A 24,926-nucleotide genomic window follows, 5' to 3' on the forward strand; every position below is an offset into this window, starting at 1 on the left:
TTTTCACATAAAATTTTAATTTTAATTTTTTATTTACAACAAGACGAACGGAGAACAGAGAGGAAACTATATTATTTAGAACAATTTGCTCTCTGAATTTGTATGAGTGTATCAATCTGGTCTTCTACATTATTAGTATTCTAAAATGTTTAATCAGGTTTGTCTCTCTGTGTGGATTTTGTTATCAATTACAACTCTGACAATCTTTTTGCATATACCAACAACCATATAAATATAAGTAACATTTTTTCAATTTTAGAAATCATTTTCAAATATTTTTAATATAATTTATGCATCTTACATAATGTATGTACCAAATTGGATACTAATATTTACTCTTTTGAAAAAGCTAACATACTCCAAATTAGTGTCCATTAGGATACTAAAATTTTCATCTCTCTCACATGTCTTGTCTTTTCTTATATAAAGTCCTGGTTTTCACACACAACAATCAAGTTCCATATTCATTATCAACAACAACTGTAATTGTAATTGAACAGAATCAGAATTTGATAAGGGCATGGCATTGAATGCCTATCGAAGTCTCTTCATCTTCAACCTTGGTGTCTTGACTCTTATTATAATGGCCGCGGCTGTTACTCCTACTACACTTGTTGACCGGACATCTCTTAATCGGAGCAGTTTTCCGGCAGGTTTCATTTTTGGTACTGCCTCCTCGTCCTATCAGGTTCGTTTTGTAAGATCATTAAGGCTAATGAAGCTTAAGAATCGGAGGTTATTTAATTTTTAAGGTATGATTTTGTATGTTGATAATGTAGTATGAAGGTGCTGCAAATGAAGGGGGTAGAGGACAAAGTACATGGGATAACTTTACTCATAAATATCCTGGTATATTCCTTTATTTTTTTATAAATTATAGTTAATATTATTATTATTATTATTATTATTATTATTATTATTATTATTATTATTATTATTATTATTATTATTATTATTATTATTATTATTATTATTATTATTATTATTATTATTATTATTATTATTATTATTATTATTATTATTATTATTATTATTATTATTATTATTATTATTATTATTTTCATCCGTATCCAATTATCCCTATTCGGAAATTAGTTCTAACCAGTGGTTCCTGCCTCCTCCTTCTTCCACTAGTATTATTTTATGAGAAATATTTATATAAATCTATATTCTTATTTTATGCGAAATATTTATATAAATCTATATTCTTAGAAACATTGGATGCTAAAAGAGAAAATAATGATTGACTTTGTTAGGATTGTTTTCATCTATGAATTTTTTCTATTTTATACTTTGAAAATTAAAACTAAAATAAAATATAATGAATTTTTTTATAAAAACACGGCACTTGAAGAGGAAGGGATGGGATATTAAATTTGATTTATATTGATTAGTTTAGTAGAAAGACGGTCACGAACGTGTCTGCTTTTCTATTGTGCTTAATTGAATATTTATTTTATTATATTAAGTTATAAACTTTTTGTTATATACTAGAATCAAATTATTTTATAATATCTGCACATTTTGATATAAAATAAAATAAATATTTTTGACATATAAGATAAAAAATTATTCTTTTATAATACTTAATATTGTTCTTATTGTGGTGAAATTATTGCTATGGAATTGTTCTTAATACAATTGAATTTAACAGATTTTGTTAATTAAATATTAATTGAATTTAACAGATTTTGTTAATTAAATATTAAAATAGTATTATAAAAGAATAAAATAGTAAATAGATTTCTTAAATAAAAAATATAATTAAGGGGAAAATATTATACCAAATTAAATATTTCATTTATAAATAGATATAGATTCTCTGTTTCTGTTTATTACATTTTAGTTTCTACTTATTTTTTTAATTACTACTAATAAAAATGATTTTGTCATTAAAATTAACATAACTATTAATTAATTTGATAACAGTAATGCTATTGGCAATAGTCTTTTTGTTTTTTATTATGTAGTAATTGGTGTAATTGCTTACAGAAAAAATATTGGATAGAAGCAATGGAGATGTAGCTGTTGATCAGTATCATCGTTATAAGGTACTGCTACATCCAATTCATTGGGATTAATTTTCATATATCATAAATGTAAAGTTCTGTATAATGTAATCCATTATAATTCATTATTTGTATAAATATTTTAGGCTAAATAAATCAAATGACTTTAGTAATAAAAATGTTTAATTTATTGAAATGTAAAAAATCTTTACACCGTTAATGCATATCAATTAACTCTGTATATTTGACCTTATGAAGCTCTAATATCATGTTTGCAATTTTGCTTCTAGTATATGTCCTTACCATTTTTGCATGTTAATAGGATGATGTTGCAATCATGAAGTATATGAACACAGATGCATACAGATTCTCCATCTCATGGCCAAGGATATTGCCAAGTAATAGCAAATGTTTGAATTTATTCACATCCTTAAAGAGTTTCATATGGTTGAATCTTTCATTTAAATTAACAACTCTAACAAATACGCAGAAGGAAAAGTAAGCGCAGGTATCAACCAAGAAGGAATCAAATATTACAACAACCTCATCAATGAGCTACTCGATAATGGTAATGCATAAATCATACTATTTTAGGAGGGAATACTATATTACTAGTATATCATATTATTGATTGATGGAGTTATTGATCCAGGTCTAGTACCATTTGTAACCCTTTTCCATTGGGATCTTCCCCAAGCCTTACAAGACGAGTACGAAGGTTTCTTGAGCCCCAATATCATGTAAGTTTCGCGGAACAAATTTCTATATGCATGATCCATGTTAGAGCATTATGACATTGTTTGATCCATAAGGCTTGATTGTTGAATCTCTTTATGCAGAAATGATTTTCAGGACTATGCAGAGCTATGCTTCAAGGAATTTGGAGACAGAGTGAACCATTGGATTACTCTTAATGAGCCGCACTCTTACAGTATGGGTACAGAGCCCTACATGGCCTCACACAACCAACTCCTCGCTCATGCAGCCGCTGTCAAAATTTATAGAACCAATTATCAGGTACAGAGCCTTAAATGGAAATTTTGTTATGATTGTCCGTAAAATCATCTAACTCGAAATAACGGAAGCAGGCTTCTCAAAACGGTTCAATAGGCATCACCTTAAACTGTCACTGGTTTTTGCCTTTCTCAAATGACACATTAGATCATCAAGCTGCTCAACGCGCTCTTGATTTCATGTTTGGATGGTAATGGCTATTTCCTATCAAGTTTTCTCTTAACCCTGCATTTGTTCATATTGTCCGCAAAATCACGAATCACGACATAATGGCAGCCGAATGTTTATGTTATGCTTCAAGCTTCTTAAGGAATTTGTTTGTAGGTTTATGCAGCCAATGACAACAGGAGAGTATCCACTAAGCATGGTGTCTTTTGTGGGAAATCGGTTACCAAAGTTCACTCGAGAGCAATCCAAGATACTTACCGGCTCATTTGATTTTATCGGAGTCAATTACTACACCTCAAATTATGCGGCCAATATACCACATTCAAATAACGACACAAGCAAATCTACCTATTTCAAGGATACTCATGTCAACTTAACAAGTAGGAATTTCCACCTTGTTCAAAACTCATGAAGAATTATACATTATATATACATTTTGTGATACTTTGCTTTGATTTTTTCAACTTTCTTTGATGTAAAACGTTTCCTGCTATGACTTATTACAGCTGAGCGAAATGGGATACCAATTGGACCACGGGTGAGTAAGACTCTATTTCAGTTATCGTTACATCCGAGACGTGAATGTGTGCGCATGCACGCGTATTGACATTTATATAATGAGATACAAATAACCAATAGAATTTATTGACATTTATATAATCAGATACTTCGTTTATATGATTTGTTTGTTTTACAAATAACTAAGAAACAACATTTATGCTCAGGCTGCTTCGCCTTGGCTATTTGTTTATCCAATGGGGATTCAGGAACTACTACTGTACACAAAGACAAAGTATAACAATCCTTTGATATACATCACAGAAAATGGTATGGATGAGTTCAACGATCCAACACTATCACTTGAAGAGGCGCTTTCGGATACTTATAGAATTGATTACTTTTATCGTCATCTTTATTATATTTCATCTGCAATCAAGTAAGTAGTAGAACCATCTCTCTACTCATTTCATATTGAATTACCTTATTTCACGGTTATAATTCCTTGCTTTTATGTGTGAAGGCATGGCGTGAAAGTACAAGGATATTTCGCGTGGTCACTTTTAGATAACTTTGAATGGATTGCCGGATACACCATGCGTTTTGGAATTAACTTTGTTGATTACAAAGATAATCTTAAAAGACACCATAAACTCTCTGCCCATTGGTTTAGGAATTTTCTTAAAAAACATTAGAGTTACAGGTTAATGTCTTGTTGATCTCCAATAGTATGATATGATCTTGATTAATACAAAGTGAAAATTGTAATATTGGATTTGAATAACAATTGAGCTCTAGCTAGAAGTCATAGTTTGTTTTTGAATAACCATGTGAAATATTGTAGTATTGTAATATCCTAATCAACAATAGGGTCTTCACTCTATTCTGGTTTTGTATTATTCTAATCATATTCTATTTATCAAGTTTTTATTTAATTGCACCTTATATTTTGGAAATATAAATGCATAACGAACTGGAAGCAGCCTGCATAAAATTATAAATAAAGTGATCTTTATATTTTAGAAATAATCTTATTGCACTATAAAGATACGTAGCCACGAGAATGTGAATCCTTGGCGAGCACCTTTCTTTATTTTATTTGTCCTCTCCGGTTCCACGAACTACGAGACTCTGACTTTCTCATTGCACCATGAGAATACGTAGGCATGAGGGTCACAATCCTCCTTGAGGGGTGCTAATACCTTCATCTTGCATAACCGACTCTCGTATCCGTTTTTCTGTTTCCCTTGTGTTTTATCGATACTTTCCCTTCTCTCTTTGGGGATAAATAAAGTTCGATGACGACTCTATTGTACCTTCGAGCGTACGATGTGTTTGGTGCGTACACCATTTTGTCAGTTATCTTCATCGCCACCATAAATTAGCCCTCCCACATTTGTGTAATATACCTACTAGAGTATGTGAGTCTCGCTCCTCTTGTAGGGAGAACACATCTTATACTTTTTTGGCCAATACATTTAGTTTTAAAGACACTAGGCACACTTACTTAACATCTTAAGACACTAATGATTTATAGATTAACACATAACACATCATACCTCATGTATTTGTTAATCAAAACTCAACGGTAGCAAACTCATAATGTGGATCGAAGATTTCCTTATTCCAAAGGCTCAACAACCCAAATATGTAAGAAAACTGTAAATGTAAGAAACAAAATCAAATTACTTAAATTCAACAAAAACTCATTTCATCATTAGGAAGGAAGCTCACCATATGATAAACTCCGAAGAAAACCTTATCCTAAAAAGAAGAACTTTTGAATTACACAAATTGAGGATGTGATTGTTAAACTAAATGACATTGTGCATGTGAATTAAATCCTAACAAGCAATGTAGAACTCATTAGACCATAACCGAGAATAATAGTTTATTAAGGTAGTTGATTTGATTTCTGTGATTGTTTTGAAGATGACGGTTGTTGTAGGAGGTAGAATCTTATGAGATCAATGTTTCGAGGAAATGAAGAAAGGCCATTGTTTGGTTGATATGGGGTAACAAAAAACTGTTAATTGAGAGAGAGAGAGAGAGAGAGAGAGAGAGAGAGAGAGAGAGATCTTGAAAATGAAGGAATCACTGTAAGGAAGCCACATACAAGTCGTGCTTGGGTTCTTGAGGGTTTGGGGAAACACAAAATGAAATCCTTTGAATTGACAAAAAGAAACGCAAAAGAATTAGAATATGTTTAATTAAAAATATATACCTATGGTTCTTTTTCTAACGACATCCAAGGATATATAACTAACAACGTTGCATGTGTATTGTAATTTTCTTGTAGTTCAAATTAGTTTAAAATGCAGCTATATTAGTTGAGTTACTTGTATGACAAGTAACTAAGTGTTAGATACCCAAAAGTGCTTATTTGAGCTATCAAATATGGGTATCTTTCACTCCATTTCCTTGCTAAAGTGTTCGAAACCACCTTTGTTTTAGATGAAATGCAATACAATGATAAACGATCTTGGTACCTTTGATTTGTGTGTTATTGTGCAGGAAGTAGGCATGAAATAATAGAAAATGAAGACACAAGAAATTTGGCAAATGGATCAAATAAAACAAGCATTCATCAGCTTGCTCGCTAGGCGAGGGCTGTGGCGAAGGACTCGCTAGGCGAGCGTCCAGCGAGAGCCCAGCGAAAAGCTCCAGTATTTTACAGTGGCAAACATCACCACACTCGCTAGGCGAGCTTCCAGCGAGGTGTGTGGCGAACACGTCCAGACTTGGTGAAAAGCGCAGCCAGCACTCACTCGCTAGGCGAGCCTTTAGCGAGCTCCCAGCGAGCATTCCAGTAGCAAAACCTCTCAAGCTCGCTGGAGCGAAGGTTGAAGCGTGACCTTCGCTAGGCGAAGGTTTTGTTCGCTCAGCGAACATGACAGTCTGGCAATGGTTGTTTCTCTGGGCGCAGGTGCCTCAGGTGCCTCATTTAGGGGCTCGCTAGGCGAAGCAGTCTGCTCGCCTAGCGAGCATGACAGCTCAGTAGCAGCTCTATAAGTAGCAAGGGCTACTTTTTGGAGCCATACTTTACTTTCCATACTTTTTGTACTTTTTTAGATATTTTTCCAGCATTGCTCTTAGGATCTTTTGTGACCTAGAAACCATTTCTCTTCATCTCTTAACAATCTTTCACAAAAAGAAGGTGGATTCTCATCCAATCTCGATTATTCGACTCGGATGTTGATCAACCTTCTTCCGAAACTTGTTGAACAAGCTACCATGAAAATGAGTAGCTAAGTCCTTCATTTTGTCAAGGTTAGATGTAGATGATCAATAGCTTTGTGTGTAAATGTAAGGATCTTCATTTGTAAACTCTTTAATGGTGAATATATGGTGAAAACTTTGTTCTTATTGAAAACTCTTTGTGTTGGTTTATGATCGAGAGATGTTTACCAACTCTTAACCTAGGTTTTCATCCAATCTTGTTTGTTAGCTAGAGATAGTAATGAATGATTTTGTTCACCATAAGGTTGAACCAAAAAGTTGTCATTTTGATAGATTGTGTTAGAGATAAACAATGGATCAAAATGGGAAAACTCACAATGTGTGTTAGAGATAAACACATTGGGAGGACTTTGTGAAATAGTTTATCATCTAAAGGAGTTTATAATTTTTGTTGATCGAACATATACATGCAAAGTGATCGTCGAACCCTAACTTTGGCAATATTTCTCAAATATTGAAACCAAAACTTTTACCGCATTTTATTACACTTTTATGCAAGATACCGTGACAAACACCAAAACCCCATTGTTACCTTAAGCTAAGAATTGAAACAACTGTCGAAAGGCGGTGATATCTCACAATCCCTGTGGAGACGATAACAAAAACCCGACACTTAAAATTACATTCAACAAAATGGCGCCGTTGCCGGGGATTGTGAATTGATATTGCGAGCATCACAATAGTTGTTTAAGTTTTAGCTTTCGAATTTTTGACTTGTGCTTGTAATTTGTTTGGTTTAGTGTGCAACTTACGTTTTATGCGAGGGCAAATCCCTGTGGACGAACTTCTTTTTGATCCTGAGATCGAGAGAACCGCAAGGAGGCTTAATAGCAAAACGAGACGAAGGAGGCAACAAGCGAGACATCGACAAGAACAAGGATAAAGTTCTTCTACCACAAATCCACCACCATTCATACCTAACATGGAGCCACCATCACCACTGCCTATTTCTACTCCATGCATAAACAGTCCAAGAAACACTGCTTAGTTTGCCAACCACACGGGAAGGCAAGCTGAGATGAAAACGGGAACTCTCAATTTATTATATGGAAGTCCATTCACCGGAATGGACCATGAAGATCCCTTTGCTTTTCTCACAAAATTTTATGAGATAGCATTGGCGGCCGGAGTGGATCAGGCTCAGGAGCTACCGTTGTTCAGAAGATTATTTCCCCACGCTTTGCTCGGCAAAGCAAAAGATTGGTACTTAGATCAAGCACCAGCCGTCATGACATACTGGAACGTGTTAGAAGAGAAGTTCATCGAAAGATTCTTCTCCCATAACCGGTTCATGGAATCCAAGACGGCCATCTCAGTGTTTGCACAAGGAATCAATGAATCCTTAAATGAAGCGTGGGAAAGATTCAAATCCATGCTTCGGAAATGTAAAGGGCATGGATTTGATGAATTGACTCAAATCCATATTTTCAAAAATGGACTTCAACCAAATTGCAAGACGTTGTTGGATGCTACCTCGGGTGGCTCTTTATTATCTAAAAGTGCCGAAGAAGCTACAAATATCATAAATCGAATGGCTCTAAATGATCTTCAGAGTCAAAGTAGAGGCAACTCTTTGAAGAAGCCGGGAGTGCTTGAACTTGGGACGAACGATGCCATCCTTGCCCAAAACAAGCTCATCTCACAACAAGTGGAACTCTTAACGCAGCAAATAAAAGAGTTGAGAGAACCTTCTAAAGCTAAACAAATAGCTTGTTGTGAGCTTTGCAAAGGTGAGCATGACACCGGATTCTGTCCACCTCCGGGGTTCGAAGACGTAAACTACATGGCAAACCAAAGGGACTACCAACCGAGACAACAACAACAACAACCTTATCAACCACACCCTCAAAATCAACAACAACATTTCCAAGGGAACCAAGGGTTCCAACCTAGGAGTAACTATTACCATAACCAAGGTTATGGAGGTGGTTCTTCTAGCCGTCAAAATCCTCCCCAAAATCCTTATCAACCTCAACAACCGCCGGTCGTAACTTCTAAGTTGGAAGAGACATTGACACAATTCATGCAAATGTCAATGGCTAACCAAAAGAGCAATGACGCGGCCATAAAAAATCTCGAGACTCAAGTTGGGCAACTTGCTAAGCAACTCGCGGAACAACAACCCGGTCCTTCCTTTTCGGCAAACACGCAAATAAATCCTAAGGAACATTGTAAAGCGATCATGACGAGAAGTGGGAGGGAGTTGATCAGTGAGAATAAAAAAAAGAGATGAGAAAGAAAATGAGGAGGAAATATTGGAGGAAAATATTGATGGTGAAGTGGGGGAGTGGAGTGAGGAGGAAGAAGTTGAAAAGAACGAAAAGAATGGTGAAGTTGAAAAGAAAAAAAGTGTGGAAATTGAGAAAAATAAAAGTGATGAAATAAGGGGGGAGGAAGTGAAAAAGCCTAGATGGAGGAGTTCTAGAGTTGCAAAGGGAAAGGAGGTAGTGAGCACTACTCCAATCCAAAACCTTCCTTATCCTCATGCCCCGTCCAAAAGGGAGAATGAACGACATTACGCCCGGTTCATGGATATTTTTAAACAACTACAAATCAACATTCCGTTTGCCGAAGCCTTGAAGCAAATGCCCAAGTATGCCAAATTCATGAAGGACATACTTACAAAAAAGCGGAGGTATACGGAACCGGAGACCATCGTCCTAGATGCGAGCTGTAGTGCCATTATTCAAAGGAGGCTTCCGAAAAAAGAGGTTGATCCAGGAAGAGTCACTTTGCCGGTTAAAATTGGTGATATCTATGTCGGGAAAGGACTAATTGACTTGGGGTCAATCATTAATCTTATACCTTTGTCTATTATAAAGAGGCTTGGCAACATTGAAATTAAGTCCATCCGAATGACGTTGCAATTGGTAGATAAGTCGACTACCCATCCTCATGGCGTAGCCCAAGATGTTTTGGTTAAAGTCGACAAATTCTTTTTCCCGGTTGATTTTATTGTTATTGATATGGAAGAAGATGATGATGCTCCTCTCATCTTGGGCCGACCGTTCATGAAAACCGCGCGAATGATGATAGACGTTGATGACGGTTTGATGAAGGTGAGAGTCCAAAATGAGGAAGTTACATTCGATCTATTCGAAGCAATGAAGCATTCAAAAGATAGAAATGATAGCTTTCGCATCGATGTGATCGAAGAGGCAATTTTGGAGGTTTCTAAGCATATTCATGAGATATCTCCTATGGAGTTAGCTCTTGACGACTCATTGGAAGTTTTCACAGTTGAAGAAGAGCAAGCTCTGAAGGAATGCTTAAGGGAACTTGATGTTTTAGACGAACTACAACCGTGGGAAGTTGAGGAGGAAGACTTGAAGAAGGAGGTTAATGACGAAAAAGCGCCTATTGAATTGAAAATATTACCTTCTACTTTGAAGTATGTATTCCTAGATGAGACCGAAGCAAAGTCGGTCATCATAAGCAACCTTTTGTCAAATGATGAAGAAGCCCGTTTGATCAATGTGCTAAAAAAAATCAAGAAGCCATGGGTTGGACTGTTTCCGATCTAAAAGGAATTAGCCCTTCCTATTGCATGCACAAGATCTTGATGGAAGAGGATTTTAAGCCGGTAGCTCAACCACAACGCCGCTTAAATCCTACCATGAAGGAGGTTGTAAGAAAAGAAGTTGTAAAGTTGTTGGATGCGGGAATGATTTACCCGATTTCGGATAGTCCATGGGTTAGTCCCGTGCATGTTGTTCCGAAGAAAGGTGGAATTACCGTGATCCGAAATGACAAGGATGAGTTGATCCCTACTAAAGTTGCAACGGGGTGGCGAATGTGTATTGATTATAGGCGGTTGAATACCGCAACTCGAAAAGATCATTTTCCACTCCCGTTCATGGATCAAATGCTCGAAAGACTCTCGGGGCAAAAATACTATTGTTTCTTGGATGGCTATTCCGGGTATAACCAAATTGCGGTTGACCCGACCGATCATGAAAAGACGGCTTTCACATGTCCGTTTGGAGTTTTCGCATACCGAAAAATGCCCTTTGGGTTGTGCAATGCACCGACGACTTTCCAAAGATGTGTGCAAGCCATTTTTGCCGACCTTATTGAGAAAACAATGGAAGTCTTCATGGATGACTTCTCGGTATTTGGTGGGTCCTTTAGTCTATGCTTGGAAAACTTGAAAACGGTGCTTGAAAGATGTGTGAAGACCAATCTTGTGCTTAATTGGGAGAAGTGTCACTTCATGGTGACCGAGGGGATAGTGCTTGGCCATAAAGTCTCTTCAAGAGGGCTTGAAGTTGATCGTGCTAAGGTTGAAGTGATTGAAAAGTTACCTCCTCCGGTGAATGTGAAGGGAATCCGAAGCTTTTTGGGGCACGCCGGGTTCTATCGGCGCTTTATCAAAGACTTCTCAAAGGTGGCTAAGCCTTTGAGTAATTTGCTAGCTAAGGACCAGGTATTTCTCTTAACCGATGAATGTTTGCAAGCTTTTGAAACTTTGAAAGAAAAATTGGTTACCGCTCCAATTATAGTCGCTCTAAATTGGAATTTAAATTTTGAGCTAATGTGTGATGCAAGCGGCTATGCAATCGGAGAGGTACTTGGCCAAAGAAAAGAGAAAATTTTTCATGCGATACATTACGCAAGTAAAGTTCTTAATGAGGCTCAAATTAACTATGCCACAACTGAAAAAGAATTACTTGCGATAGTGTATGCGCTTGAAAAGTTTAGATCTTATCTTATAGGGTCTAAAGTCGTAGTGTATACCGACCACGCGGCGATTAAATATTTGCTCACCAAACCGGATTCGAAGCAAAGGCTCATCCGTTGGATCCTCTTGTTGCAAGAATTTGATGTTGAAATCAAAGACAAGAAAGGATTGGAAAATTTGGTGGCGGATCATTTATCCCGCTTAGTGAATGTGGAGGTTACCGCGTCAGAGAAGGAAATCCGGGAAGAATTTCCTGATGAAAAACTTTTCAAAGTTCAAGTTAGGCCGTGGTTTGCAGACTTTGCGAACCACAAGGCTAGTGGTTTTGTGCCTCCCGACCTAACTTCGAACCAAAAAAGGAAGTTTCTTTCGGATGCCAAGTATTACGTATGGGATGACCCGTACTTGTTTAAGTTGGGTAGTGATAACCTTTTAAGGAGATGCGTTACTGGCGATGAAGCGCAAAGCATCCTTTGGCATTGTCACAACTCACCTTACGGCGGACACTATAATGGGGTGAGAACGGCCACTAAAATCCTTCAGTCAGGATTTTATTGGCCCACTATTTTCAAAGACGCACATACCCATGCGCAAAGTTGTGATAGTTGCCAGAGAAGCGGTGGGATTGGTAAGAGAGACGAGATGCCTCTCCAAAACATCCAAGAGGTCGAAGTATTTGATTGTTGGGGCATTGATTTTGTAGGACCATTCCCACCCTCTTATGGTAACGAGTATATGCTTGTCGCAGTTGATTATGTTTCTAAGTGGGTTGAGGCGATTGCCTCACCTCAGGCGGATGCGAAAACGGTGATAAATGTTTTGAAGAAAAACATATTTTCCCGTTTCGGAACCCCCCGAGTGTTGATAAGTGACGGAGGGTCACACTTTTGTAATGCACCGTTGGAAAGCATTTTAAAACATTACGGTGTATCACACGGAGTGGCAACTCCGTATCACCCACAGGCTAATGGGCAAGCTGAGGTCTCTAATCGTGAGATTAAGAGAATCCTCGAAAAAACTGTGTCAAATTCGAAAAAAGAGTGGTCACAAAAATTGGATGAAGCGTTATGGGCATACCGTACCGCCTTTAAAGCTCCAATTGGCCTAACTCCTTTTCAATTGGTGTTTGGTAAAACTTGCCATTTGCCGGTCGAATTGGAGCACAAAGCCTTGTGGGCTCTGAAATTTTTAAATTTTGAAAATGATTTGGCCGGTGAGAAAAGGAAGGTGCAACTGCTTGAGTTGGAAGAGATGCGAAATGCCGCATATCACTCAAGTTGGTTGTACAAAGAGAAGGTAAAAAAATACCATGACAAAAAGCTCCGAAAGAAAGAATTCGTGCCCGGACAGTTGGTCCTACTGTTCAATTCCAGGTTGAAGTTATTCCCCGGAAAGTTGAAATTAAAATGGTCCGGGCCATTTCGGGTCAAAGAAGTTAAGGAGTACGGGGCTATTGTCATTGAGGACCTGGAAAAAAAGGACAGTTGGACCGTTAATGGCCAACGTTTGAAGGTTTATCTTGGCGGTCATGTGGATCGCGAGAGCTGTGCTATTCCTTTGGATGCTCCTCTATGAGCATCACACCGTCGAGCTTAGCCGACGTTAAACAAGCGCTTGTTGGGAGGCACCCCAACATTGTAAGTATTTACAGTTTTTCTGTTCTGTTGTAGTGGGATTCCAATTGTTAAAACCTGGCTGAATGTACCAGGCATGCTGTCTTTGAAAAGCCAAATCCTGTCATGCTCGCTTGATGCTCGCTAGGCGAAGCAGTAGCGAGCTGATTCGCTAGCTGCTAGCTAGGCGAAGCAGCAGCGAGCGCTGCGTGACAGCACTAATTTAATTCTCAACAGGCCACTCATTTTGGGCCCAAACACATTTTCTTTTTTGCAACTCTGCGCACGAACACTCACCACACTCTCTCATTTTTCATTTCTCTCACAAACACTCAATCCCTAAACTGAAGCATTGCAAACTTCACTGCACTTCAAATTCAATCAACCCATTTTGCTAAGGTTTGCCCTAATGCCATTTCTTTATGTTTGAACTTTGTGAATTTCTGATTTGCATGTCATTTAGGGTGAATTTGGGGAATGGGGATTTTAGGTTTTGCATGTGGGAAATTTTAGGTTTTGCATGTGGGTTTGTAATTACATATAGCATAGAACGATTCTTTTCTTGATAGATTGTTTTGTTCTGAAATTGACACCTTGAGAACGTGGGTTTTGGGAAAATTTCACTGTAAACATTGCAGAACCCAAAAACCCGTAAGGTTCGCTAGCAACTCGCTAGGCGAACCTGGGGCGAGCATTCGCTGCCACTTCGCTAGGCGAAGCAGCAGCGAGCATGACAGTACTTTGAATTCTGGTTTTGCTGTCTAATCTGTTTTGTGTTTGTGTTGCTTCCTCTTTATGTTTTGCAGATGGAATCCAGATCCGGAGCTTCGAAGAAGAGAAAGGGAGGGAACACTTCCCGTCCCATAACAATACAATTTGACACCGACAAATTTGTCGGGCCGAAGCAAGCCGCAAGATACGTTGCTTTGGAGAAGCGAAAAATTCTACCGGAAAAGAGATTCATCATCAACCCTGAAGGCACGAACCGAACATTCGCCGGGTTGATTGACACCAAAAAGTGGGATCGATTAATTTCCCCCCTGGAGCATTACGATATCGCAACGGTGCGTGAGTTCTATGCGAATGCACTTCCGGATGATGACGAGCCATTTACATGGATATCTAGAGTGTCCGGTCGTCCTGTTGCTTTTGATCGGGATGCTATTAACCGCGTCCTTGGTGAACCGCTCCAACTGGGAGCCGAGGAGAGAGACACCTACCACACAGAATTAAGGCTTCACCGGGATACGGATGCAATTTCTGCTGCCGTGCTTTTGAGAGGGAAATCAGTTGAGCTGAACCCATCTGGGGTTCCCATGAGATACCATAGGGAGGACATGACTCCCTTGGCTCAACTGATCCTGCTGTTGGTTCTTACAAACATCAAACCTAAGTCCCACACTTCTACCGTGCCGATCCCAGTGGCACACTTGGTACACTGTATCCTCACTAACGTCCAGATCGATGTGGCGAGGATTATTGCTTTGGAATTAAAGTCCGTGATAGAAAGCGGGCTGAAGGCGGGGGCACGAGTGAATTGTCCCCTGGCTTTCCCTTGCCTAATCATGAGTTTGTGCATGCAAGCAAGGGTGAGGCTACCCTCTAGGGGTCAAGTAAGGATCCCGCCACCCATTGATGACCGTTACGTGGCCAAGTATTGCAGGGCTAAGAATGTTAGAGGTAGTTCAGCTGCTGAGGGTACCCAGGCTTCTGATGGTCCTGGTACTTCTACTCTCGGACCCGATCCTTACTAGCAGGCTGTCTGCAATTACAATTGGGACTGGATGGCAGCAACTCAGCCTGCCATGCTCGATATGCACGATTCTATGCAGCTGTTACAACTGCAGGGACGTGACCCCACAGGTGATCACTCATTGATGACGCGTGAGCAGTTTCTGCTTAACGCTAACTGGCCTGTGGACAGGCCTGTGTTTGGAGAGGGGGCGGGTGCTGGTGCGTCTTCTGGTGCTGCTGATGGAGATGATGATGATGATGAGGCTACCGGTTCTGAGGCCGGTACTGATGAGGGTTATGAGTCCGTGGAGGGCTAAGTTATTTTATTTTTCATGTTATGTTTTATTTCTATTGTATTTTCAGAATTATGTATTTTGATTTTGGCTATGTACTTTTGGGGTGTTTTGTCCCCCATGAACAATTTTAAATTTTGAAGTAATGTTATTATTTATGTTTTAAATTTCTTCTGTTTTAATAAATTTTTGGTTGGTTGAGTGTCAAACCTTCTAGATTGGTTGCTCCTCAAAGAAGTATCCAATGAAGGTGCATCCGAGCTTGGATGACAATGATAAAAATAAACAAGTGAATAATGCTAAGGTACATGGTTACCTCCGGCTAGAATTTTAGAATGCATTAAGAACTTTACTCTTTTTTGTAATTGAATATTGTCTTTTTGCAACATAATTGAATGAATGTTTCATCTAGGACTTAAAACCACAAATTGTGAGGAAACCTCCATTGTACACTTAAATGCTGGATTCTAATAAGCTTTGTTGATTCATTTGATTCATGATTTGTCTTTTATTATTGTGAATATGTGGAAGCAATTAGAAATGATCAAGGCACTTGTTTTCTATCGAGCACAACCAGTTCCAAATACAACTTACCTGTGAGCAGAGAGAGTATTCGTTAACCCCTTTGAGCTTAAACAGTTGAATCTCAGCTTGAAATAAAGCGAGATTTCAAAAATCTTTTTTCTTACAACCCGGAAAATTTTGATAATTGTTCTTTTGCCGTAAAAAGTCAAGAGCATTCACTTAGGGTGAGTAAGAAATAAGTTGGGGAGAACGAAAATGAGAATCGGTAAGTGCCACAACTCTTGAAAAACCGAGCAAGCATAAAAAAAAAATATATATAAAATATAGAAAAGAGAAACATCTGTTTTGTAAATATGATGTGAAAAAAAAAATATAGAGAAAATAAAAATGAATGCTTGTTTGGAAGAAAAATAGTGAAAAACAAAAATTGAGTTGTGAAATAAGAGTTGTGAAGGTTTCAAATGAGAAATAAATGGAACGAAGTTGAGATGTGTGAATAATGTACAGTGAATGTCTCTTTTGCATCGACAATTTCGTTTTCAATGGCCTTAGAAATGACCCTTGTTTGTTAACCTAACCAAGCTTCAACCGAAAAGCCCTTAGTGATCTTCGTGCTTCCACATTACCATTTATAATTGTTAGACATTGTATGAATTGAATTGATTTCTTCATTGTTTGTTAGAGAGTGAGATTATTCCCGCGGTTGCAAACGCGTAATTTCTTCAATCCTTATTCGAAGAGGAGAGATAGGGTGATTCATTCAAGATAATATTGTTGTAGATAGATACATATTTCGCATTGCTACTAAGTCTTAGTTCTTGTGTATTACTTTATTCGAACCGTTGGAAAATTGTATCTGCTGATTCGCTTGTGTTTGAGCCGTTTTATCCAACTTCGGAGAAACCTTTCTCTTAAAGAAAATCCTCTTGTCCTTCAAGAGACATACTTTGCTTGAGGACAAGAAAGAATCTAGTTGGGGAGAGTTGTTAGATACCCAAAAGTGCTTATTTGAGCTATCAAATATGGGTATCTTTCACTCCATTTCCTTGCTAAAGTGTTCGAAACCACCTTTGTTTTAGATGAAATGCAATACAATAATAAACGATCTTGGTACCTTTGATTTGTGTGTTATTGTGCAGGAAGTAGGCATGAAATAATAGAAAATGAAGACACAAGAAATTTGGCAAAGGGATCAAATAAAACAAGCATTCATCAGCTTGCTCGCTAGGCGAGGGCTGTGGCGGAGGACTCGCTAGGCGAGCGTCCAACGAGAGCCCAGCGAAAAGCTCCAGTATTTTACAGTGGCAAACATCACCACACTCGCTAGGCGAGCTTCCAGCGAGGTGTGTGGCGAACACGTCCAGACTTGGTGAAAAGCGCAGCCAGCACTCACTCGCTAGGCGAGCCTTTAGCGAGCTCCCAGCGAGCATTCCAGTAGCAAAACCTCTCAAGCTCGCTGGAGCGAAGGTTGAAGCATGACCTTCGCTAGGCGAAGGTTTTGTTCGCTCAGCGAACATGACAGTCTGGCAATGGTTGTTTCTCTGGGCGCAGGTGCCTCAGGTGCCTCATTTAGGGGCTCGCTAGGCGAAGCAGTCTGCTCGCCTAGCGAGCATGACAACTCAGTAGCAACTCTATAAGTAGCAAGGGCTACTTTTTGGAGCCATAATTTACTTTCCATACTTTTGTACTTTTTTAGATATTTTTCCAGCATTGCTCTTAGGATCTTTTGTGACCTAGAAACCATTTCTCTTCATCTCTTAACAATCTTTCACAAAAAGAAGGTGGATTCCCATCCAATCTCGACTATTCAACTCGGATGTTGATCAACCTTCTTCTGAAACTTGTTAAACAAGCTACCATGAAAATGAGTAGCTAAGTCCTTCATTTTGTCAAGGTTAGATGTAGATGATCAATAGCTTTGTGTGTAAATGTAAGGATCTTCATTTGTAAACTCTTTAATGGTGAATATATGGTGAAAACTTTGTTCTTATTAAAAACTCTTTGTGTTGGTTTATGATCGAGAGATGTTTACCAACTCTTTGTGTTAGCGAACCTGATCGCTACTGCCTCGCCTAGCGAGCTGCAAGCGAGCATGACAGCAAGTGTTTTTTTTTTTTTTTTTTTTTTCTTTTCAAATGCAGCACTTGCAAGTTCATCCAGAACAGTTTTATCACAAGGTAACCCAACACAACACAACACAAAAACAGTAAATACTTACAGTGTTGGGGTGCCTCCCAAGAAGCGCTTGTTTAACGTCGGCTAAGCTCGACGGTGCGATGCTCACAGAGGAGCATCGAGCGGAATTGTGCAGCTTCCGCGCTCTACTTTGTTGTTTGAGCCTCCGGGATCCCTTTTGTTGAGCAACCTCCTCAAGGGCCTTGTCGTCTTCAAGAGGTTCTTGATGAACCTTTGATAAAATCTAATACCACCCTTTTTCGGAACTATTTGCACAACGCTCACCCATTCACCGTCGGCTATAGAACAATTCATCCCGGCCTCCACTAATTTGACAACCTCCTTCTTTTTTAGCACCCGCATCAATTGATTCTCTTCGTTTGTGGACAAATTGTTGCTAATGATCACGGGTTTAGCACAGTTATCATCAAGGTACACATATTTGAAATGTGGCTCTAGTTTTGGCTCCTCCACTATACTAGTCATATCCCCGCCTTCCCTTGTCTCTTTATGATAGACAAGTTCTCCACAAGCTTCTAATTCATGCAACAATGCTTCCATGTCTTTTCCTTTATTTTTGGTTGAACCTTTGTATACTCCGATAAGAAATCTTTCGGAAGGATTCGAAACATGAACCTGGTTTGCGACTTCCACAAGTTTCTCGTCTGTGGCATCAATTCGGAAAGAATCATGTTTATCATTGAGATGCTTTTTGGCTTCAAACAGATGGAAGGCTACCTCTTCATTTTGGACCCTTACCTTCATCAAACCGTTGTCTACGTCTATCATCATGCGCGCGGTTTTCATGAATGGTCGGCCCAAGATGAGCGGAGCATCATCATCCTCTTCCATATCAATAATAATAAAATCAACCGGGAAGAAGAATTTATCAACTTTGACTAACATGTCTTGAGCCACTCCATATGGTGCAGTGGTAGATTTATCAGCGAGTTGCAAAGTCATCTTCGCAGGTTTGATATCAACATTTCCCAATCTTTTGATAATGGACAGGGGAATTAAATTGATGCTAGATCCCAAGTCAATCAAGCCATTACCCATGTAGGTGTCTCCGATGGTTATTGGTAAAACAACTCGTCCCGGATCGGATTCCTTCCTTGGGAGGGTTTTTTGAATGATGGCACTACATCGTGCATCAAGCAAGATTGTCTCAGGTTCCGTGTGCCTCCGTTTTTTTGTAAGTATGTCCTTCATGAATTTGGCATACTTGGGAATTTGCTCCAAGGCTTCGGCAAACGGAATGTTGATTTGCAATTGTTTAAAGATACCCATGAACCGGGCGTAATGCCGTTCTTTCTCCCTTTTGGACGGGGCATGAGGATAAGGAAGATTTTGGATTGGAGTAGCGCTCACTACCTCCTTTCCCTTTGCAACTCTAGAACTCCTCCATCTAGGCTTTTTCACTACCTCCCCTATTACCTCATCACTTGTATTTTTCTCAATCTCCACACTTATTCCTTTTTCAACTTCACCATTCTGTTCGTTATTTTCAACTTCTTCCTTCTCATTCCACTCCCCCACTTCACCATCAATATTTTCCTCAACTATTTCCTCCTCATTTGCTCTCTCAACTCTTTTTTTATTCTCACTCATCAATTCCCTCCCACTTCTCGTTGTGATCGCCTTACAATACTCCTTAGGATTTGTTTACGTGTTTGCCGAAAAGGAAGGATCGGTTTGTTGTTCCGCGATTTGCTTAGCAAGTTGCCCAACTTGAGTCTCGAGATTTTTTATGGCCGCGTCATTGCTCTTTTGGTTAGCCATTGACATTTGCATGAATTGCGTCAATGTCTCTTCTAACTTAGAATTGACGACCGGCGGTTGTTGAGATTGATAAGGATTTTGGGGAGGGTTTTGACGGCTAGAAGAACTACCTCCATAACCTTGGTTTTGGTAATAGTTACTTCTAGGTTGGAACCCTTGGTTCCCTTGGAATTGTTGTTGTTGATTTTGAGGGTGCGGTTGATAAGGTTGTTGTTGTTGTTGTTGTCTCGGTTGATAGTCCCGTTGATTGGCCATGTAGTTTACTTCGTCAAAACCGGGAGGTGGACAAAATCCGGTGTCATGTTCACCTTTACAAAGTTCACAACAAGCTATTTGTTTAGCTTTTGACGGTTCTCTTAACTCTTTTATTTGTTGCGTTAAGAGTTCCACTTGTTGTGAGATGAGCTTGTTTTGGGCAAGGATGGCATCATTCGTCCCTAGCTCAAGCACTCCCGCCTTCTTCAAAGAATTTCCACGACTTTGACTCTGCAGATCATTTAAAGCCATTCGATTGATAATGTTTGTGGCTTCTTCGGCACTTTTTGACATCAACGAGCCACCCGAGGTGGCATCCAACAACGTCTTGCAGTTTGGTTGAAGTCCATTTCTGAAGATATGGATTTGAGTCAATTCATCAAATCCATGCCCTTTACATTTCCTAAGCATGGACTTGAATCTCTCCCACGCTTCATTCAATGATTCACTGGTTCCTTGTGAAAACACCGAGATGGCCGTCTTGGATTCCATGAATCGGTTATGGGAGAAAAATCTTTCGATGAATTTCTCCTCTAACACGTTCCAGTCTGTCATTACGGCTGGTGTTTGATCTAGGTACCAATCCTTTGCTTTACCGAGCAAAGCGTGGGGAAATAATCGTCTGAACAACGGAAGCTCCTGAGCCTGATCCACTCCGGCAGCCAATGCTATCTCATAAAATTTTGTGAGAAAAGCAAATGGGTCTTCATGGTCCATTCCGGTGAATGGACTTCCATATAATAGATTTAGAGTTCCCGTTTTCATCTCAGCTTGCCTTCCGGTGTGGTTGGCAAACTGAGCGGTGTTCCTTGGACTGTTGATGCATGGAGTAGAAATAGGTGGTGGTGGTTGTGGCTCCATGTTTGGTATGAATGGTGGTGGATTTGTGGTTGAAGAACTTTCTCCTTGCTCTTGGCGTTGTCTAGCCTGTTGCCTCCTACGTTTCGTTTTGCTATTGAGCCTCCTTGCGGTTCTCTCGATCTCAGGATCAAAAAGAAGTTCGTCCACAGGGATTTTCCCTCGCATAAAACGTAAGCTGCACACTAAACCAAACAAATTACAAGCACAAGTCAAAAATTAACAAGCTAAAACTTAAACAACCATTGCGATGCTCGCAATATCAATTTACAATCCCCGGCAACGGCGCCATTTTGTTGAAAGTATATTTCGTGTCGGGTTTTTGTTATCGTATCCACAGGGATTGTAAGATATCACCGCCGTTCGATGGTTGTATTAATCGTAGCTCAATGTAACAATAGGGTTTTGGTTTTAATCAAGTTATCTTGCATAAAAAGTAATAAATTGCGGTAAAAGTTATGGTTTGATTAAATGAGAAATATTGTCAAAGTTAGGTTTCAATGATCACTTTGCATGTATTTGCTCGGTCAACAATCTTATAAACTCCTTTAGATGATAAAGAATTTCACAAAGTCCTCTCAATATGTTTCTCTCGAACACACATTGTGAGTTTTGCCATTTTGATCCATTGTTTCTCTCGAACACAATCTATCAAAATGACAACTTTTTGGTTCAACCTTATGGTGAACAAAATCATTCATTACTATCTCTAGCTAACAAACAAGTTTGGATGAAAACCTAGGTCAAGAGTCGGTAAACATCTCTCGATCATAAACCAACACAAAGAGTTTTAAATAGAAACAAAGTTTTCATCATATATTTACCATTAAAGAGTTTACATATGAGGATCCTTACATTTACACACAAAGCTAGTAATCACCTACATCTAACCTTGACAAATGGATGACTTAGCTACTCATTTTCATGGTAGCTTGGTCGGCAAGTAAGGAAAGAAGGTTGATCAACATCCAAGTCGGATAATCGAAGTTGGATGGGAATCCACCTTCTTTTTGTAGAAGATGGTTCTAAGATGAAGAGAAATGAAAATTAGGGCATAAAAGATCCCTTCTAACAATGCTGTAAAAATATCTCTCCAAAGTACAAAAGTGGAAAAAGTTGGTAAAAATGAGGTATGGTGCTCAAAAGTGGCACCTGCTACTTATAGACCTCTGCTGGCCTGTCATGCTCGCTAGGCGAGCAGAATGGCTCGCCTAGCGAGGGTCTAATATGGGCACATAAGGCACCTGCGCCCAGAGAAACAGGGTCTGCTGAACTGTCATGTTCGCCTAGCGAACATACCTTCGCCTAGCGAAGGACACGCTTCAACCTTCGCCCCAGCGAGGTTGAGAGGTTTTGCTACTGGAATGCTCGCTGGGGACTCGCTAGAGCTTCGCCTAGCGAGTGAGTGCTGGCTGCGCTTTTCACCAAAACAGAACGAACTCGCTACCACCTTCGCCTTCAGCTCGCCTGGCGAATTAATTTGACAATTTACTGGAGCTTTTCGCCTGGAGCTCGCCTAGCGAAGCAGTGCTTCGCCACAGCCTCGCCTAGCGAGCAGGCTGATGAAATGCTTGTATTCTTTGGTTCCTTTGCCAATTTTCTTGTGTCTTCATTTTCAATTAGTTCATGCCTTTTTCCTGCACAATAACACACAAATCAAAGGCACCAAGCTTGTTTATCAATGTAATGCATTCCATGTAAAACAAATGTGGTTTTGACAATTTTAGCAAGGAAAAAGAGTGAAAGATGCCCACATATGATAGCTCAAATAAGCACTTTTGGGCATCTAACAACCTAGAAACCATTTCTCTTCATCTCTTAACAATCTTTCACAAAAAGAAGGTGGATTCCCATCCAATCTCGATTATTCGACTCGGATGTTGATCAACCTTCTTCCGAAACTTGTTAAACAAGCTACCATGAAAATGAGTAGCTAAGTCCTTCATTTTGTCAAGGTTAGATGTAGATGATCAATAGCTTTGTGTGTAAATGTAAGGATCTTCATTTGTAAACTCTTTAATGGTGAATATATGGTGAAAACTTTGTTCTTATTAAAAACTCTTTGTGTTGGTTTATGATCGAGAGATGTTTACCAACTCTTAACCTAGGTTTTCATCCAATCTTGTTTGTTAGCTAGAGATAGTAATGAATGATTTTGTTCACCATAAGGTTGAACCAAAAAGTTGTCATTTTGATAGATTGTGTTAGAGATAAACAATGGATCAAAATGGGAAAACTCACAATGTGTGTTAGAGATAAACCCATTGGGAGGACTTTGTGAAATAGTTTATCATCTAAAGGAGTTTATAATTTTTGTTGATCGAACATATACATGCAAAGTGATCGTCGAACCCTAACTTTGGCAATATTTCTCAAATATTCAAACCAAAACTTTTACCGCATTTTATTACACTTTTATGCAAGATACCGTGACAAACACCAAAACCCCATTGTTACCTTAAGCTAAGAATTGAAACAACTGTCGAAAGACGGTGATATCTCACAATCCCTGTGGAGACGATAACAAAAACCCGACACTTAAAATTACATTCAACACTAAGCCTCAGTTATTTATTTTGAGAAGTTAGTTGTTAATTTCCCTTATACAAATATACAAATACATAGTACTTATATAGAATAAATGAATAAAATTCACTTTTTTTTTATCATTCTACTCTCTTCCAATCGTCTCCATTTTTTCGGCCATTGAAACAATGATAGTTAATCTCATGTAATGTTTTAATATTGTTTTATTTTAAAATAAATTAAATTTTTAAATTTATTTATAGTAAAGATTTTAATACTCAATCAAAACTCATGTATACACTATTCTAAAACGTAGATTCTGTAATGAAATTGGACATCGACCAAAGTATTTATCATAGTAAATTCTATTTAATAAGGCGGTTTTCTTTATTCTTAATCCGTCACTTCAGTTAAATATAATAATGGGGTAAAATATGACTTTTTTTTTCAAAATTAAAATTAAAAAACATTTAACCACGGTCAAATTTTTTAATCGTGGAGAAATGTCCATATCACGAACACGCTCTGAATTCCAACACATACATTTTAGTTTTTCATTTATTTTTAAGACACTTATGTGTTGTAATATCTTCATTCATTTTTACTATCTTGAAAATTCTGGCATTGAAGATTAATGTCAAAGTTCAAGCATACCATTTATATTATAAAGTCAAACTTGACATTAATCTTTAAAGCAAATTTTTCAAAATATTGTTTTAGCATCTTCAAAGCCTAAACCTTTTGGATCAATGATACAACAACATAACAAGATGGACGATGAAGTTTCAATATATTGTTTTCTAGTTTGTGAACGTGTAGAAATCATGTGCAGGGAAAAATGTGTAGAGTTTGTGAATGGAAAATGATGTTTGGAGACAAAATTAGTTTGGATTAGGAAAAATGTGAATGAACGTGTTGAACTTTTATAGACAAATTTTTATAACTTTTGCCCACAGTTGAAAAAAGTAACCATGGTGAAATGTTATAAGTTATCCCCATGATTATTAATAGTAATCATGGTGAAAAATGCTCCTTTTAAATTAAAACATACTAAAATATAGTTTATTTTCCTTCATAACAGAACAACGCCCTAGCGAAAAGCCTTAAGAATAGAACAACGCCCTAGTGAAAAACTATCTCCATAAACCTATGAAGCATCTTTTCTTCACTAACTTTCATTATATTTTTTCAACTCATAATCAAGAAAAGAAAAGACAAAACACACAAGAAGGGTACATGAAACTCATTTCTTTAACTCTTATTTTTCATATTTCTGGTACATGAAATGTTTCACCACTATTCATGTTACAATAATGTTGTTGTTGTTGTTGTTAGTGTTGAGACTCTAAGCCATAGAGTTTTAATGTTGCATCATGTTGTTTAGATTGAGATTGAATGTTATATTTTTTTGCTTTTGTTGAGATAAGTAATAGGTTTATTGTTGATGCTATTGTTGTTTTATTGAGTTTAAGATTGTTGTTATTGTTGTTTAGTTATTGTGACTTAGCAATGTTTTTAATGTTATATATTGTTGTGATTAAGAGTGAGAGTGAGA

At 38.2% G+C, this 24,926-nt stretch overlaps 1 protein-coding gene across 3 annotated transcripts; it reads left to right on the forward strand.

Annotated features, from left to right (window-relative positions):
- On the forward strand, nucleotides 1-24,307 carry LOC127100908 (beta-glucosidase 12). 3 transcript variants are annotated; one of them, XM_051038220.1, is made up of 13 exons: nucleotides 1-157; nucleotides 501-688; nucleotides 780-849; nucleotides 1,993-2,051; nucleotides 2,332-2,407; nucleotides 2,500-2,577; nucleotides 2,662-2,749; nucleotides 2,849-3,026; nucleotides 3,098-3,213; nucleotides 3,348-3,571; nucleotides 3,698-3,729; nucleotides 3,917-4,128; nucleotides 4,213-4,624. In XM_051038220.1, the coding sequence occupies exons 2-13, from the start codon at nucleotides 521-523 to the stop codon at nucleotides 4,382-4,384; spliced, it is 1,473 nt and encodes a 490-aa protein (XP_050894177.1). In that variant the 5' UTR covers nucleotides 1-157; nucleotides 501-520; the 3' UTR covers nucleotides 4,385-4,624. The 3 variants fall into 3 exon arrangements, with proteins under 3 accessions (XP_050894177.1, XP_050894176.1, XP_050894178.1); XM_051038219.1 differs by lacking the exon at nucleotides 1-157 and having other exon boundaries at nucleotides 242-688; XM_051038221.1 differs by lacking the exons at nucleotides 1-157; nucleotides 3,917-4,128; nucleotides 4,213-4,624 and adding an exon at nucleotides 24,204-24,307 and having other exon boundaries at nucleotides 263-688.
- Nucleotides 24,308-24,926: the final 619 nt, after the last annotated feature.

The sequence above is a fragment of the Lathyrus oleraceus genome, chromosome 7 (assembly GCF_024323335.1).
Source record: "Lathyrus oleraceus cultivar Zhongwan6 chromosome 7, CAAS_Psat_ZW6_1.0, whole genome shotgun sequence".
Lineage (NCBI taxonomy): Eukaryota > Viridiplantae > Streptophyta > Magnoliopsida > Fabales > Fabaceae > Lathyrus > Lathyrus oleraceus.